Source organism: Salminus brasiliensis, chromosome 21 (assembly GCF_030463535.1).
Source record: "Salminus brasiliensis chromosome 21, fSalBra1.hap2, whole genome shotgun sequence".
Taxonomy (NCBI): domain Eukaryota; kingdom Metazoa; phylum Chordata; class Actinopteri; order Characiformes; family Bryconidae; genus Salminus; species Salminus brasiliensis.
Window position 1 is genome coordinate 30,535,317 of NC_132898.1, and position 17,178 is coordinate 30,552,494.

General features: G+C 43.3%; 1 protein-coding gene across 5 annotated transcripts in view; it reads left to right on the forward strand.

Annotated features, from left to right (window-relative positions):
* kif21b (kinesin family member 21B) overlaps positions 1-17,178 on the forward strand; it is an 85,770-nt gene that overhangs the window by 38,094 nt on the left and 30,498 nt on the right. For 4 of the 5 annotated variants that reach the window (XM_072665391.1, XM_072665394.1, XM_072665393.1 and 1 more), the window contains exons 7-25: positions 268-383; positions 3,091-3,286; positions 4,311-4,500; positions 4,636-4,699; positions 5,268-5,492; positions 7,354-7,486; positions 8,538-8,676; positions 8,792-8,980; positions 9,950-10,149; positions 10,365-10,472; positions 10,655-10,956; positions 11,069-11,222; positions 11,696-11,899; positions 13,574-13,675; positions 13,788-13,953; positions 14,920-14,980; positions 15,064-15,112; positions 15,433-15,635; positions 16,293-16,367. In XM_072665391.1, the coding sequence (XP_072521492.1) occupies positions 268-383; positions 3,091-3,286; positions 4,311-4,500; positions 4,636-4,699; positions 5,268-5,492; positions 7,354-7,486; positions 8,538-8,676; positions 8,792-8,980; positions 9,950-10,149; positions 10,365-10,472; positions 10,655-10,956; positions 11,069-11,222; positions 11,696-11,899; positions 13,574-13,675; positions 13,788-13,953; positions 14,920-14,980; positions 15,064-15,112; positions 15,433-15,635; positions 16,293-16,367 (2,876 nt within the window). The remainder of the gene's footprint in view (positions 1-267; positions 384-3,090; positions 3,287-4,310; positions 4,501-4,635; positions 4,700-5,267; positions 5,493-7,353; positions 7,487-8,537; positions 8,677-8,791; positions 8,981-9,949; positions 10,150-10,364; positions 10,473-10,654; positions 10,957-11,068; positions 11,223-11,695; positions 11,900-13,573; positions 13,676-13,787; positions 13,954-14,919; positions 14,981-15,063; positions 15,113-15,432; positions 15,636-16,292; positions 16,368-17,178) is intronic. The other variant, XM_072665392.1, reaches the window with a different exon arrangement.

The window sequence follows — 17,178 nt, forward strand, 5'->3', positions numbered from 1 at the left end:
TTACTCCAGCTCTGCTGTCGGACAGGGCCAGTGAAGGTGCAGGTAATTGCATTGTGAAGCAGCACTTAATAAGAGCATAGTGGGGTTTTTTTTGGCTTGGAACAGAGCCAGAGCAGGCCATTGTTTCTGTAACTCGGTTAATGTAATGGTAAGTGGGGGCCATTTAAAAGAGCTTAATCTCACTTCTGTAACAGTGAGAAGGGGATGTGATGGAGTGTGACTGGGTGAGTGACAAAGTGTGTGTGTGTGTGTGTATGTGTTTTGCAGCTGGCCCTGGGTAATGTGATCAGTGCGCTGGGGGATCAGAGTAAGAAGTCTGGTCATGTGCCTTACAGAGACTCCAAACTCACTCGACTGCTACAGGACTCACTGGGGGGGAACAGGTAAGACACACACACACACACACACACACACACACACACACACACACACACACACATACAGGTTTACGCATGAGAAAAAGCTGATAAAGGCTATTAAACACTTCTGTTAATTACTAAAGGAAAGTTTTTGACCTTCATTAAAAACCTAATCTAACAAAGCTAAATATTCAGCTGCCTGTGGATCCCGTGATGACATCTTAAGATTTTTGGAGACCTCTTTAGTCATCGTGTCTTCTGCTTTTGGGCTGAACTTGCTTGGACGGCCTGATCTGGCCATGTTGGTCAGTTGTTGCACTTGTAAATAATATAATGGACAGTGGAACAGCTGATTTCTAACTGTTCTGAGATCTTTTAAAACACATTTCCCAGACTCCTCTGCATCTCCAACCTGAAGGCCTCAGAGAGCTCTTTGGATCTGGCCATGATGGTGATCTTCACCACTCCAACCATCAAGAGCAGACCAGACAAAATGTCTGAGGTTTAAATAAGACAAGCTCCTCCAGAATCCTCTCTTACCACGTTCTGATCATCAAACAAGGGTTGAACCCCAACATTTTCTCACAGGAAAACATGTTATAAAAGATGATTAAAGACATGTCTTCAGTTGTGTGAGTTTAGTTAGATTACCTCCATCTCTCAGTGTTGATCACATGAGGATCAAACCTCCAGATGTTTAAATATATATTTTTAATATATTAAAAATGATCTTATTATTAATATTAATATTAAATATTTTACCACTTTAGTTTTCATGCAGTTTCACAATTGTCCCACATGACTGAATAGTGATATTAGTATAGTGAAAGTGTAAAACACAGTAAAAAAGGCCCTTAGTGGTTGGAATTCGGTTCTGAATCTGTGCACGATTGGCTAGACCGGCTGGGCAATTTCCTGCACATTTTTTTGGCTTATCCAACCCAAGCACACCTAATTCAACTCTCCTGTTTAATTGCCAGGTTTAGTAGGTCTGCTAGTGTAGGGAAACCAGCATACTAGGCAGGACTTTGGCCCCTGTTGTCTACCCTGGTCTAAAAGCTATTACAGAGCATCCACCAATAAAGTCAGCATTGTAGTCTTTTCAGATAGTGATTCATCTAATACAAATGATTAAAAAATAATGATGCCTATCTGATCCACTCTGAATAGAGCTTCTTATACGTACTGATAGAAAACACAGTAACACACATTAGCAAAACTCCAGTGCTGATAAAGTTGTTTGTCTGTGGCCATGTCAAGTGGGCATGCGCACATTCACACTACTCTGTGGGCTGAATTTAATGAGTTAAAGGGGACGCAAGGTCACAAGGTCTCTGACTGTATCGGCAACAGCATTTTCAGTAAGATTAAGGGTCAATAAAGGTTTTGGCTCTTTAACAGGTTTTAAGTGTGTGCTGTTTACATGTAAGCCTACTTGGCAAGGTCTTGTTTCTGACGCAGTGCGGACGGTAGTGCATGCACATACTGTATTACTGTGAACAGTGAAAGAATTGTTTCTCTCTCCCACTCTTGAGAAGGTTAATGCATGCATGCTGTGTGTGTGTGAGAGAGTGTGTGTCCAGGCTGCAGTCAGTTAGCCTGCAGCGAGAGCCGGCTGGCCACATGCACATGTTTATGATTTGGGATGTGAGGAGGAATTCTTCTGAATTAAACATGAGGGCCTGTAGACACAGATCCTCCTTCAAGCAGTTAGCGTGATCACAAAGCATGCAAAATAGTCCTGGCACAGTGAGAGAATGTGGTGTGTGTGTGTGTGTGTGTGTGTGTGTGTGTGTGTGTGTGTGTGTGTGTGTGTGTGTGTGTGTGTGTGTGTGTGTATGACTCAGAGGGTATATTTGTGTATGGGTGTGTTGTTTTTGTTAGACGATGGCACTGCAGAACCTTGTTAACATTATCATATATTTTCTCCTTTCATCACCTTGTCTTATCTCTTATCTTCTAGATTGTTATCTTCTTATCTAATCTTCTCATTTGTTTATGTTTTGTTTTGTCTTTTATCATCTGTTCTCTTATCCTCTTGTTTCTTCTCTTTTTTTATTGTCTGTTCTTTCTTTTCCTATCTTCTTGTGTCTTAAAAGAAGAGAAGAAATGAGAAAAAACAAGAAGATGAGATAAGAGTACAATCAAGAAGTTAAAAGAAGATAAGAGAACAGATGCGACAATAAAAGGAGACAAGAATAATTTCTTTTATTTCTCCTTTTATTGTCTCGTCTGTTCTTATCTTCTTTTATCTTCGTTTGTTTCCTCTATTATCTATTCTCTTTTCATTTCTTATCTTCTCTTATCTTTTAGTTTGTTCTCTTCTTATCTCATCTCTTTGTTTGTTCTCATTTCCTCGGTCATCGTCTGTTCTCTTATCATCTCTTATCTTCTCGTTTATTCTTTAATTGTCTTGTCTGTTCTCCTATCTTCTCATTTCGTCTTGTCTTGTTTCTTCCTTACTCGTCTCTTCTCTTTCATCTCTTCTTATCCTTCTGTTCTCATCTCCTCTCTTCTCTTCTTCTTTTGTTTCTACTCTTTTATCTCATGTCTTGTTGTCTCTTCTATGCTCTCCTTGTCTCCTCTTAATTCGTCTTTGCTCTTCTGTTGTCGTCTCTTCTCTACTCTTCTCTCTTTGTCTCATCATGTCTGATCTCATTTCGTCTCTTCTCTTCTTGTCCTTCTGTTCTCATCTCCTCTTATCTTGTCCTCTTATCTTGTCTCCCTCTAGTCGGACAGTGATGATCGCCTGCGTCAGCCCCTCGGACCGAGACTTCATGGAGACGTTGAACACACTGAAATACGCCAACCGGGCACGCAACATCAAGAACAAGGTGGTGGTGAACCAGGACAAGACCAGCCAGCAGATCAATGCCCTGAGAGCCGAGATCGCCCGTCTGCAGATGGAGCTCATGGAGTACAAAGCGGTGAGGAAGATCAGTACATGACGTGAACATGCCTGTAGCCTTTTCATGCAGATCTCCTCGTGGTGCAGGGGCAGACTTTAGAGATCATGTGATCCTTCCAAATCCAAAATAACACACATGGTAGATGAATTGGCTGGGTTAAATTCCCTCTAGGTGTGAGTGTGTGGAACCCTGTGGAACACTGACTAGGGGCTATTCCTGCAGTGTGTCCAATTACTCCAGGTAGTGAGACCCACCATGACCCTAAACAAGAAGAAGCAGATAAGATGAATTATAGGCAGCATTCAGGACATGTACAGCCTCCATACTTTGCTTACTGTTTGAGTGAAGCCCCTATTAATTGTCTCTCATTGTTTGTTTACCAGCATCATTTCTGATAATATCTTTTACAACTGAACCTGGTTTTCTGGTCATTGTCTCCCCATGATGCGTCTCTGCCAACAGGATGACGTGCTTTCAGAGAAGCAAAGCTGAGAGTAAACAGGAAAAGATCCCATTGTTTATTTACTTTATCACAGAGTAAACGGTGAAAGGCGGTGAAACTGAGGCGGCATTCCCAGTACAGTTAATGTTGCCCAGTTAAGTTATCTCCTTTCACTTGTCCGTAGAAACCCAGCCTTGTGTCCTAAGCAGGGAAGACTGGGAAGGATGTAAGGTAGTAGAGGGTAAGAAGGGTTTGTGGTAGAGAACGCCAACACTGATTAGCAGGATGTGGGTTTATGGGATCTTGCTCCAGTGTCTGGTCAATGGAGCGTGGCGGTGTGTGATGACCTGGATGAGTGAGAAGCCTGGGCTTAGCGTTAGTGGGTCATGTTCACTGGTTAGCTGTTAGGGAAAGCACTGTTGAGAGACATGAGCTTTGTAGAGGCACACAGAAGGATGGGTTCAATGGCTCAATGAAAGATGGTGGGTTACTACACGACTGGTACCAGGAGGGTACCGGGGCGGTGCCTCAGTGGGATCATCCTGCCTGTACCGATAGTTGTAATGGCTTTCTCCTCAATCGCTCGTGTTCTCCCTGCAGGGAAAGCGTGTGGCCTGTGAAGACGGTTCGGAAGGTTTCAGTGACCTGTTCCAGGAAAACTCCATGCTGCAGAGGGAGAACGATACCCTGCGCATGCGCGTAAAGGCCATGCAGGAGACCATCGATCACCTCAACACCAGAGTCACTCAGCTCCTCACCACTGAGGTCAACCTGCTGCTCAGCAAGACAGGTCAGACAGTGACACGCGCAGGGAGTTTTGCAGGGCTGTTGCATCACATCATTAAAATGGCACCTTGTGGTTGTTCTCATTAGCCAAGCTCGCTAATTAAATCGCTGAACAATGAATCTTGTGGATTATCCCTAGGTGAGACTAATGAGGAGATTGGCAATCTGATCCAAAACTACATCAGAGAGATTGAAGAACTCAGGTGAGACACTGCTGCCTTGTATATTGGATTTGTTTTTAGGCATTTTTTTAATTATTTGAAATAATTTAGTATTTATTATATTATAGTAATTATAGTAATTATTATTTTATTTATTTTACATTTACAATTTGGATTATCAATTACCCAACCCATACATATTTAACATGCATGCAATGGTCCTGACACTGTGACTGTGAAGGCCTCCAGGCCTCCTCCTACATGTACGAAAGCCAGTGCAACTTTTTTCCAAACTTCCGCCGATGCAACCAACACGCTCAGAGGAAAGTGTCGTGTATCTAAAGCATCGGCCAGCAGGTGCCAGTCCTGTCCAGCATTGCAGTGGAGTAATGTGAGGAGAAAGTGCCCTAGAATCTACCCACCCTGAAGAGAGAAAGTCCATTTTTGCTCTTTTGGACCCCCATGCTTATATTCCTAGCAGTAACTGGAAGCTGTTAGCCACCAGCATATGAGAGAGTATTTGCATAATGCTAACTGTTCATTTATTTTGGCAATTTTCATTTATTATTATCTACGTCATGTCTTCTCTCTCTCCCTCTCTCCCTCCCAGGTCTAAGCTTCTGGAGAGCGAGGCAATGAACGAATCTTTGAGGCGCAGCGTGTCTCGTCTTTCTGCTCGTTCACCTTACCCCACCTCCAATGGCTCCACTCCTGGCCACCCGCTGGGCTCCTCACCCTCCATCTCCATGGAGGCCGAGATGACGGACGTGATTCGCAGAGCTAAACTGGACATCGAGAGGCTGAAGAAGAAGGAGAGGAATCAGAGGCGCAAGAGGTGAGCAGTGATGGAGTAGATGTTCCACAACATTCCATATGCTCCCACATTCCTACATTCATACATATACGCCCTAACCTGTTAATAGTGTGGCAGAAGAACTCCTAAGGACAAACGGGACACACCGCTGGTCCACATACTATTCACTGTAGGTCTACTGTAGAGGTGCACAACATCTGTTGGCCACTGTCCTTGCTAGTCCTACAGTATCCAGTCCTACAGTATCCAGTCATAAGCTGTTTTTGGTCAGAACTGGATCACTGACAAAGAATCTGTGGCGGAGGCTAATACAGTGATTGGTGATCCACAACAACCTCAATAACCAGTGCAGTCTGAACACATGCAGCAAACAAGGTACTGTTGAGGGATCCAGGCCTCTTTTATATTATCCTGTGCTTTTTAGTTCTGCTATTTTAAGCTGGCGTGAGCAGACTTTAGATCTTCCCTTAGCTCCACCAGCCACACCATGTCTGATTTCAGCTATAAAACCTGCTGGCCTCAGATTTATCTGGCACGTCTGTGTGCAAGTGTTTGAAAATGTGTGTGCAACTCCGAATAAAGCGAAGGACAACAAGCTGGCACAGATACAAATTGCCCTTCATAAATCTCCGTGTGTAATGAGGAAGGGTAGCGGGAAAACGTTCTGCAGCTGCAGCAGAGGAGTCTAATTTGGCTCTAATAGGGAAAGGGTCCCAGGTAATGGCTGAGCTCTTTGATCCCCAGTGCTCCTGCAGTTATTATGGCTCGGCCAAGGGAATGACTAGAGGGCCGAGCAAGGGCAGAAGCAACAGCCCTGGTATTAATTTTTCCCGCAGTTATTGGTCCCCATGGTCAAATCAGACTGCTTCTAGATAGCTCAGATTCAGTGGAGTTTTGAAGTAGTGCTCAGTAAGCAATATGGATGAGGCCATTTGTGTCTGGTCCTGTTAATTGTGCCCTGGTCCTGTTGAGACTCGAGGAACAAATCTTTCTAGTTTTTTTTTTGTTTCTAGTAATTGGATGTTTTTAAAGAGGCAGTACTTTTTATATAGTGTATATATATTCATGGCATATTTTGGGTTCACTTACATAATGCAGATTTCATACTTCATGTATTATTTTTGTTTTTGGCCAATTTTAAAGTGGAAAAAAGAACTCCTGCAACCCCAAGAGATTTAAACTCTCAAGGTCTCAGACCTTAATTATCTTATTAATGCTACGGCTTCATCTGCAAAGGCCAAGTGATGCAGATTTCAAAACTATAGAAATACTTTGACCCTTAATGCCTTGTAGATAAGTAGATAGCAATGCATTTTCAGGTTGCTGTTTTCTCAGTTCACAGTGCAATTAAGAAGGGACAGATGACCGGAATGTTGGGGGTTCACGTTGAGGTCTGGAATACCAAGCAAGGGAAGCTCATGGCATTGCGGGAAAGGCAAATCAGAACACCTCTTTACTGCAAAAGACCCTCAGGAAGCTTTAGCAGACACTGTAGTGATTCCCTGTTGCACTGTGAGGCGACACCTGCACAGATATGACCTTCATTAAAGCATCAAAACAAGCCTGATGCTTGATTGACCACGGCTGCATCGACCAGGGGTGTCCAAACTTTTGCATGCGGTATAACTTGCTGGTCACATGTTTTAGGCCTGTCAGACACAGATAACCTACATGCATTTGACCTGCGTCCTGCCTCCAATTGTTCAGTTTACGTATTGCTGTGGGCTCTTCTCATCACATATAACGTCCCACGCCACCGTTAAGGGTTCTGACACATATTGTATGGATATGAATGCTGCCATCAGTTTCCTTTGCTTTTGCATAAATGGATGTTATACTTGTGATTGTTCTTTCTGACCTGTGTTACTCTGCTGTTTCACAGTCCAGAGAGGGAGAAGGGCTTGAAGAAGAGAGCCAAGCTCCAGGCTCAGGAGAATGAGAAGAATGGAGAGGGCAGAGAGAGCGTCCTGAGCAGAGAAAATGGAGACGGTGACTCTGATAATGAGCCTGAAGAAGTGAGTGTAATTTTTTTTAATTAGCCATATTAGACTGTTAGACATACTTTTCTGTAACAATACTATAGTTGAGAAAACTAGGTATTTGGACAAGGTAGTCTAAAAATATAAGTGTGCATGTAGCCTTGCCTTTATCTTTGTCTCCAGCTTTTTAAAAGAGTGTTTTAACCATCACAGTTGTGACCAAACCTTTAATGTTAAACATAGAGAATACACAGAGAATAGCATTGCTGTTGTGGCTAGAAGTGGAGAGGAAAAGGATTGCAAGAACTGCATAATGCTGCATAACCTAAGTATTAATATTTCTGTAAAATCCTGTAATAATTGGGCTCCTTGTTGCTCAGTGGTCTATTGCGCTGCCACTGTGAGCCAGGGGTCACAAGTTTGAATCCCGAAACAGCCATGCTGCTTTGCCATCAGCAACTGGAGCTCTCTCCGGGTGGGTAGATGGCACTCTCTCCCCTCATCACTCTAAAGCGATGTTGGCCGGCACAGGCGTCTGTTAGTGTGTGGTGGAGCTATGGACTTGTCACTTTCCTCCAAGCGTGTTTGAAAAGAGGGGGTGGCTGGCTTTGCATGTACCAGAGGAGACGTGTTAAGTCCTTACCCCCTAGTCTCTGGAGCATTGCTAGTGCTAGGAGGAGCTAGGAACGGGTGGGCTAATTGGCAGTTCCAAACTTACTCATTTTACATGCTTTTTTCTCATTCAGTGACTGTTCTGAATCTCTCAGCATGTCCAGAAATCCCTTTAGGATTGTCTCAGTGCGCTAATTACACTTTCCGACTGTAGGGGGAGCCCAGCAGCAACCCACTCAGATTCTCACAGAATACTGCTTTAATCCTATGGTTTTCTTTCAAGCAATTTCAGATAATTTTTTTTTTGGTCCTCTTATCATGAAGTTGTCACACACATGGCAGCAAGCATATGCTTTTCAAATGCTGTAAAAAGTGGAAATAATATTTTAATATGATTTTGACAAAACACTAGTGCTGCTTTTTGAAATCATCCTTTAGCTTATAAATCCTCTCCTTATTCTGCACCTTTTTTCAGGACGGCATGTACCCCCTCCCTGAAGAAGAGAGTGGCTGTGATGAAGATGAGGAAGACGAAGATGAGGAGATCAGAGAGGAGGAAGAGTTTGACAGTGATGAGAGTCTGGTGGACTCTGACTCCGACTCTGATGAAAAAGGTTAGTTTTTTTTAAACATAAACCTAAAGGGACGGTTAAGACGGATGAGGAGGACCTGGGGGTTTTGCAGATGTAGGGAGGCTTAGATGTCTGCTCTGTGGTCCTCTTCCCTCAGCTAACTTTCAGGCGGACCTGGCAGACTTGACGTGTGAAATCGAGATCAAACAGAGGCTGATCGACGAGCTGGAGAACAGCCAGCGGCGGCTGATGACGCTGAAGCTCCAGTACGAGGAGAAGCTCATCCTGCTGCAGAACAAAATCCGTGACACACAGCTGGAGAGAGATCGTGTGCTGCACAACCTTAGTGAGTTCCCACCCCAACACATGCTTGCTTCTCATGTTTACGCTGATTAAAGCTGCAGCTGTAGAAGACCTCGTTTGACCTGTTTGTAGCGGTAACAGCAGGCGCTTACCTGTGAGTCCTTTAAAGCCTTAGGTGCACTACACCACTATCACAAATGGGGATCGCACACTGCACAGCTCCAACCTGCTGCTGAACCGGACACACCTCAAAACACGTGTGCCTCGAGTTACCTAGGAGCTCTCTAGGAGTTACCTAGAAACCTAGGATTCACACCACCATTTGCACCACTGACCCAAAACAAAAGAAAGGTGAAAAATGCCTTTGGGTGAGGCTGTGGGTTCGAGCATGGTCTGTAAAGACTGCAGAGGGAGTTGGAGGTGAGAAGCACAGCACATATTGAAAGTTACCGTAGGTACGAGGGGTTTGTCGGCTTATTATATGAGTTTCCGTTCCACCTTAAATGGTGCTGCAGTTTCAGACATTTCCTGGCACTAGAATGTAGCTGTTGCATTGCTTAAGGTGGAATGTAGAATTAACATAAGAAGCTGCCTAAAAACCAGACCCATTCAGATTGCATTTCGGACCAGTATATACCCCTAGGTTACATTCTCAGAGTCGGACTAGAGCCAAGACTGACAATTGGGGGTAAAATTGGGGTAGTGCACCCCCAGCTTAATGAGAATTCCTGGGTTCTTCATCCAAATATGACTTGTAGCATGTGTTTGGTAAGATTATCACAAACACATGCATCATTTCCTTGTAATTAGAAAAAAAGACAAAATCCATAAACTTCAAATACACTTGAAATAGAATAGTGTTTCAGCACCTTCTCAGTGGCTTTCATTACAAAGTGCATATTACTTGAGTTTTGATTGCAGTTCCTTTTATCAGAAGCCAACCTTGGCTCAGATGCATCCCACAAATGTCAGTCCGAGATTTTAACAAGCATCCTGCATGGTGTTCTAACAGTGTCCATGGAGAACTACACGGAGGAGAAGGCCAGCAAGATCAAAGCAGACTACGAGAAGCGTTTGAAGGAGATGAACAGGGATCTGATGAAGCTACAAGCCGCACAGAAGGAGCACGCTCGCCTGCTGAAGAACCAGGGCCGCTATGAGCGAGAGCTCAAGAAACTGCAGGCTGAGGTGGCGGAGATGAAGAAAGCCAAGGTACGTTTGACGAGCAGAATGTGGACAAATGCTGCCTCCTAGAGGCGAAGTGAAGACATGAGGTGTCTACTGTGCTTCAAACACAACCGATGCTTGTATATTCGATAGCTTAATCAATGGAAAGTTAAGAAGACTGCCCTTAAACCTTTCGGTTCTTGTCATTTGTAATTTAATTTTAATCTACTCCTTCCATGCTCTTAATGCTCCTCTTGCAGGTGGCACTGATGAAGCAGATGAAAGAAGAACAGCAAAGAAGGAGGATGATTGAAGCCAAGAGGAACAGAGAGATTGCTCAGCTCAAAAAGGAACAGCGACGGCAAGAGGTTAGATAATGATAATGATTTATACTATTAATTGTAATACACCCCTAAAATACGTAATACATGTGCCTAAAAATCGAATCCAGGGACACCAACATTGCCCCCTGATTACACTATCTGACCCTGACTCTGGGTCACCTTGAGTGTAAAAGTTTTACATTTCTCTGCTGAATTCCCTCCTACAGTATCAGATCCGTGCGCTGGAGTCGCAGAAGCGGCAGCAGGAGATCGTCCTGCGGAGGAAGACCCAGGAGGTGACGGCCCTGCGGCGGATGGCCAAGCCTATGTCCGAGCGTGTGGCCGGACGCGTGGCCCGCCGGCAGCCCAGTCTGGACTCTGGGGCAGAACTGTCCGCCAGCACCACAACCACCTCCTCTGAACCAGAAACCAGCCGCTCTGTCTCCAGCATCGTCCGCCAGTGGAACACCAAGCTGAACGGCTACCTGGGAGAGAGTGAGGGCAGCAGGGGAGGATCCCGCCTGGCCAGGTGTGTGGGGCTGAGTGGAGACACGGCTCCTCATTTTATAAGACTCCGCATTTGGTTGTGTTTAGTTAGAGACATTGTGTTATCTTAACCCCTTCTGGCCTGGTCTGTGCAGCAGCAGGAAGAAGTTTCAGAGGAAGGGTGTGAGCAGCAGCTTCTCGAAGACGGCACGGCAGAAGTGGCAAGCTCTGGAGAGGAGGGTCATGGACATAGTGATGCAGAGGATGACGATTGCTAACGTGGAGGCTGACATGGATCGCCTTATAAAGGTGCTGCCTGCATGTGGAGCTTTCTGATGATAGCTGGGGGAAATGGCAGGACTTATTTTATATTAAGTGTCTCTAATAATTGTCTAGTTTTACATTTAACAAGCATGTAATAACAATGGGACTACTGGTCATTTATTTGTTGTTCACCAGTATGAAGGCATTACAGTAGTACAGCTTATCACCTTTATTGTATCTCCATAGTTGTAACAGGAAAAGCAGCATTTCTTTCACTGCATTGCTTTGGTGTTGCATGGATTATTAATGTGTAATTATACAGTTATTAGAGACACTTAATATGACATAGGACTGCATTTCCTTTTTAGAACTTTATTAGCTGTTAAAACACACATTTGTGTTACAGTATGTCACACTGATATGTACCCTGTCCATAAATCTCCCACATGCTCTTTCTATCTTTTCATTTCTCTCTCTTTCTTGCCTTTTTTTTTTTACCTCAACCTGTCTTCTTGTAGAAACGGGAGGAGCTTTCCATGCAGCAGGAGGCGCTGTTGCGTAAGCGAGAAAAGCTCTTGAGTGAAGGACCCAGGCAAGAGGAGGACGAGAGAGTCGTTCATGAGATGAATGAAGAAATCGAGGTGCTCAACGCCAACGTCGACTACATCAACGACAGCCTGTCAGACTGCCAGGCCACCATCGTACAGATTGAGGAGACAAAGGTTAGCGTCCACTCACGGCCTGATATACGAGTTTTGGCACTGAGCGCTGCTTTTGATAGACTAGGAATACAGACCAGCCAGATTGACTGTTGGCTACTGTATTCCAGAGAAAGCTGCAATGAAGCTTCTGCATTTTATGAGAAAGTGTACATCATTCAGATGCCCTGAAACAGGGCACGGTCAATAGCACGGTGCTACTTTGAGACCAGCTGCACTAGTAACAATGTGTGCAAAGATAAGGATTAGTGCACCTGTATGCAATGAATGGTCTTGTACCTGTAGTATTATAACGCTGCACAGCTGACTAGCTTTAGTGTTAGTTTTAGCATTAGCTCTTTAGTTGTGTCAACGTCTGTCACTCATTTTGAGTGTTGAATAATCTCTGGAGTTATATTTTATTATACCTTCCTGATCAGATCCAAGTACCTTGAATACTGAGCGTTGGGTAATACAATTCTGATCTGATCTTGATGTTTCTATAGACTGAACCACAAATAGAAATACAGATAATATAGGAATCCTTATTAAACTGTGATCATTTTGGTAAGATGTGCTTTTAATTAATACTGACGTAAAATCAATGATTTTCTCAATAGTGACCAAATTATAGTGTTTAATATCCTGCAGTACAGTATAACTGACCTCCCTGATCATTTGGCCCCCAGATACTGCAGGAAAATCATGTGTAGATATTACTTACTTTTTTCATAATCTACTGTAAAATAGTTGCACATGGGGATGGGAAATATAACAATATTTTATCATGATGAATTAGAACTTTTATTATGGTGATAAACATTTTAGTTACATGCTGTTTGTTTGAGCAGATTGTGGACCAGCTGCATATTTCATTACTGAGAGTGTAATTAGTGCTGTTTAATATGATAAAGTGCAGTATATATTGAATGCAAATCACTGTGCTCAGTATGAGTATTGGTATAGTAGTTTGTAAGAATCTCCAATGCCATCACCAATGCATTTTTTTTGCCATGTTAAAATATTGAGATTACTGTGAAATTGTCTTTAAATATTGCGATATTATATTTTTACAGACCCCTAGTTCCACACTGCAGACTCGAAACTGTTCTGTTTCCTGCTGTCAGTGCTCTCCGCTGTGGCGGGCTGTGAAAATGACTGTTAATAGCACCTGGAACACGTCTGTGAGCGCTCTGCTAGAACACAGTGCTAAAAGCAGAGGATCAGAACCGTATCAGGCGTAAAATAGCCAATACCTGATCCATTCTCAAACTGATCCAGATTGCACTATCGTCACTTGTGACTAGTTGAAAGTGGGTCCGACAAAGCAACAGTAACTCAGAGAAATGGCTTGTGATATATATTTCTGGATGGAAACACTGGCTTTGTTCCTCTCGTTTTTCGATTCACAGCAGTACGAGCCAATTGTGTGCGTTAGCCAACTCGCTAAAACAGAACTGGGCAGAGAGCAGTCTCTTCCAGGCACGTTCGGCTGCCCCCACAATGTTGAACAAGCAGTAATTAGAAAAGATATGGTGTCTGGCTTCGTCTGTCTCAGAGGAGGCATGTGCTTGCTTAGACTGGTTGGTGGCATATGATAGGGGAGGTTGAGACTGCAAGTGGAAATTGGTGATGATTCATTTTTGGGGAGATGGAGACTCTCGTGACAGAATTTGAAATCATGCATATTTCCTGCAGGACGAGCTAGACTCCGTGGACACCTCGGTGGTCATCAGCTCTTGCTCCCTGGCTGAAGCTCGCCACCTCCTGGACCACTTCCTAAAAGCCTCCATAGATAAGGTGAACTACCTGAAGGTTTATCCCACACTTCGCAGCTTCTGAGAGGTTGTATTTACAGCACTGTGAATGAGAGTTGACACATTTTACCATGTGTGTGTGTATGTGTGTCCAGAATTTGCAGGTGGCACAGAAAGAGGCCCAAATCAGGCTGCTGGAAGGACAGCTGCGTCAGACTGATGTGATTGGCTCCTCCCAAAATCACATGATCCTGGATGCCCTGAGAGAGAAGGCAGAGTGTATTCCAGAGTTACAGGCTCTCATTCACAATGTCCAACAGGGTGAGTTTATATGAAATAGATTACACACTGATCCAACAGCCAGTATAGGTATGCTGGATCAAATATGGAATGGAAAAATAATGTAATCTAAAATATCACAATGTGATGTGACCAAAAATCATATACAGATTTCACTGACATCCAAAATAACCAGCCAAAGATCATTGTTTGAGTGTGCCGAGCATTTAGCACCACAAACAAACCCGAGGGAAGCAGAAGTGTCTGCAAACTCTTTAGCTTACCTTGTTTAAAAGCTACTAAATCTCTTTAAGGAAAACTATTACGTTTAGAAGTGTCACATATTTAATGAGTATTTAAGCTGTTTTTAATGTATAAATTGTAAATAGTAAATTTTTTTGGTGCAAAAATGCTCAAATGTAGGTTAGCATGCCCATTTACAACCCTGTTATGTTGCTTTAAGAAATAAACACACTACTTTGCCTTTTACAGTGGGCATGTAGGAAAAAAAATGTATAAACTCTGCCTTAATGGCTGGTTTCAGTCATCGCATAGGCCCACTGTAGCTGAGAACAACAGCAAGAACGAATACAAATAAACAAATCTTGCTTGGTAATGTTGCTATCCTTTATCATGTCCTCTGGGTGTTCAGTCGATACAGTGTACAGTTAGCTAGTTAAAGAGATTAGCTAGCAGCTAGTTGCCTGAGTTAGCTTAACCTAGCTGTTTAAAGTCAGCCTAGCTAGTGTGCTTTTAGCATTTTCAGGACATCCATGCACGGCGCTCCTCCAGCTTCTGAAAACCCTTCTCCACTTCTCAATCCTGGTCTTGGAGAACCGCCGTCCTGCATGTTGTATGGTTTTCCTTGCTCTAGCTCTAGTTACCTTGTTGCATCATGTGTGTCGTTAGACCGAGAATCACTGCAAAAGACTAATTTTATGAAGCTATTTTTTAAAGAAGTGTCATTTCGACGTTGAGTGTAATAGAATAAAATTGTGTTTTGCACAGAGAACGGTTATGCCAGCACTGATGAGGAGGTATCAGAGTTCAGCCAGGCCTCCGAGACCAGGTGAGCTTCTTATTCTCTATCTATTTCATAATCAGGGCATTACTGTGACAGGCTCTTAAAAATCTGTTTTTTTGTTGTCATAGTTACTCCCAAATGAAATCTTCAGCCAGTCAGGATGACTTCAAGCTCAAGGTAAACCTGTCAAGCGACAAATGAAGACACATTATTTCTGCATACCCTAATTCCATCATAATTCCCCAACCACTTAAGCTGCCAAAATGCAGTGTCTCATCATCCCCACAATGAGTTTGCATTGCCCACTGGGTGGCAGTAGAGTACAACTATTTTTATTTGGCACAGAATGCACTGTATAACCGTGAAAGATTTCTGAAGAGAGGTGGGCAGGAGTGTGTGAAGATCAGCTTTACCCCACCCATACAGTCCTGTCTTTTCCAGGAAATACAATTTTAAGAAATAAAAAACAAGCCCTTGTGCTTCATGTCCTTTTCCAGGCGGAACCTCGCATCTCTGGCCAGATGAAGGCCATCTCAGCCGAGTACTTAGGCCCCATCCTCGACTCCACCACCAAGAATATCACCAAGTCTCTAGCCTCCCTGTCTGAGATCCATGAGAACGGCTTGGGCTTGGCTCTCCGCGAGCCTTACAGAGAAACTGTGTCCCGTACCATCAGCCTGCCTGTTCGTGGACATACATTGTGAGCAAGACTTCTAAGACTTATGGCTTGTATATACAGAGTACTGGGCAGAGGTTTTAAACACCTGAGCGCCTTATTTAAATCCATGTCTCTCAGCAGTAGGAGAGTTTTTTGTTTACTGTAGAAGCTCCAGATCTCATCAGAACAGATGCAGGTGAACATAACAAGAGCTTCTCATTCTGAAGAAAGTAGTGAGATCTTGTCGGTGAGCTAGTCTGAAGAACAGAGCTTGGTTCCTCCAGGTTTCTCCTGGACGCCCCCCAGTCCAGCCAGCACAGCGTGGATGTGGTCAATCAGCAGCAGCAGCATCTCACCTGATTTACCATCATTAAGCCCTGATTTACCAAACCAGGTGTTGGAGGAGAACTCTAAATAATACTAGACTCCATGAGGAGAACTTTGGAGATAGAAAACCACCACTTTTTACTTTCTGTAGGAATATTGCTAGTGTATTTATTCTAATATTAGTGTTTTCTAAACAAATAAACACCTACTGCCCAGATAAGCTTTTTCTTTCTAATGCTTTCTAATACTTTATATTGCTTCTATCAGTATTCAGTGCTTCTGTGAGCCATCTGCCATTATACCTGGAAAAATATGACCGCTTACACTGGAACTGTTGCGGATAGATTGTAATCTTATCTGTATGTTGTTTAGTCCCAGGCAGTCCAGGGTCTCGGACACATCATTTCCACTGACGAGGAGGCAGTCTTACGACAGGAGCCAGTACAGGTAACTGTTTAAGGCTTTCTGTTTGTAATGTGTTGTATATTAAATTGGTGTTTTCTGGTATTTTGATTCATTTAGGTTTATTGTTTTTGGTCAGCCAAAAGAAATGGTTATTATATTCCCATTTTCCCTTTTAACTGCACAAATATCTGTTTTTAAGATACATTTATGTAAAATTCTGAGATTATATTTGGTAGTGACATTGCCATATTCCCACAATTGCAAGAGGCACAAGATGCACATTTCTCTATTGGCCATTGGCCAAAGCAGTGGTGTCTAACTGCAGTCCTGAAAGGCAGGTGTCCAACACAGTTTGGTGATTGTCAGCTGCTAAACTTGGCTAACCACCTTTCAAAGACACAGAGTTGCGTCTAGGTTTTCGCACTCCGGTGTTCTGACGAGTTGTGCTGTCTCGTCAAATCATGCTACTGTAGTATATATTTATAGGGAAAGCTTCCTAAATAAAACAGCAGGTAGGATATTCTGATAGGCCTATAAGAAGAGCACCTTATAAGAAAATGCTCCCTGCTGAAGCTATTTGGATAGTCACTGTATCAGGGTAAAGATACAATTATAGAGGCTATAAATGTTTTTTTATTTATTTAATTCAGTTTAACATGCGCAGAGCCGTGAAGTAGCACAGCTCGACTGAACGCCGGATCCACTCGTCCTCAGGGAAAGGACGAAAACTCTGTACCGAATTATATCTTGATGATTCAGAGCAAAGTGGTCAGAAGAGAACCCCCTTCACGCCTCTGGGAAAAAAACCCAGACAGTCATATTCAATTCTTACAATAAATTCTTCACAGTCGCC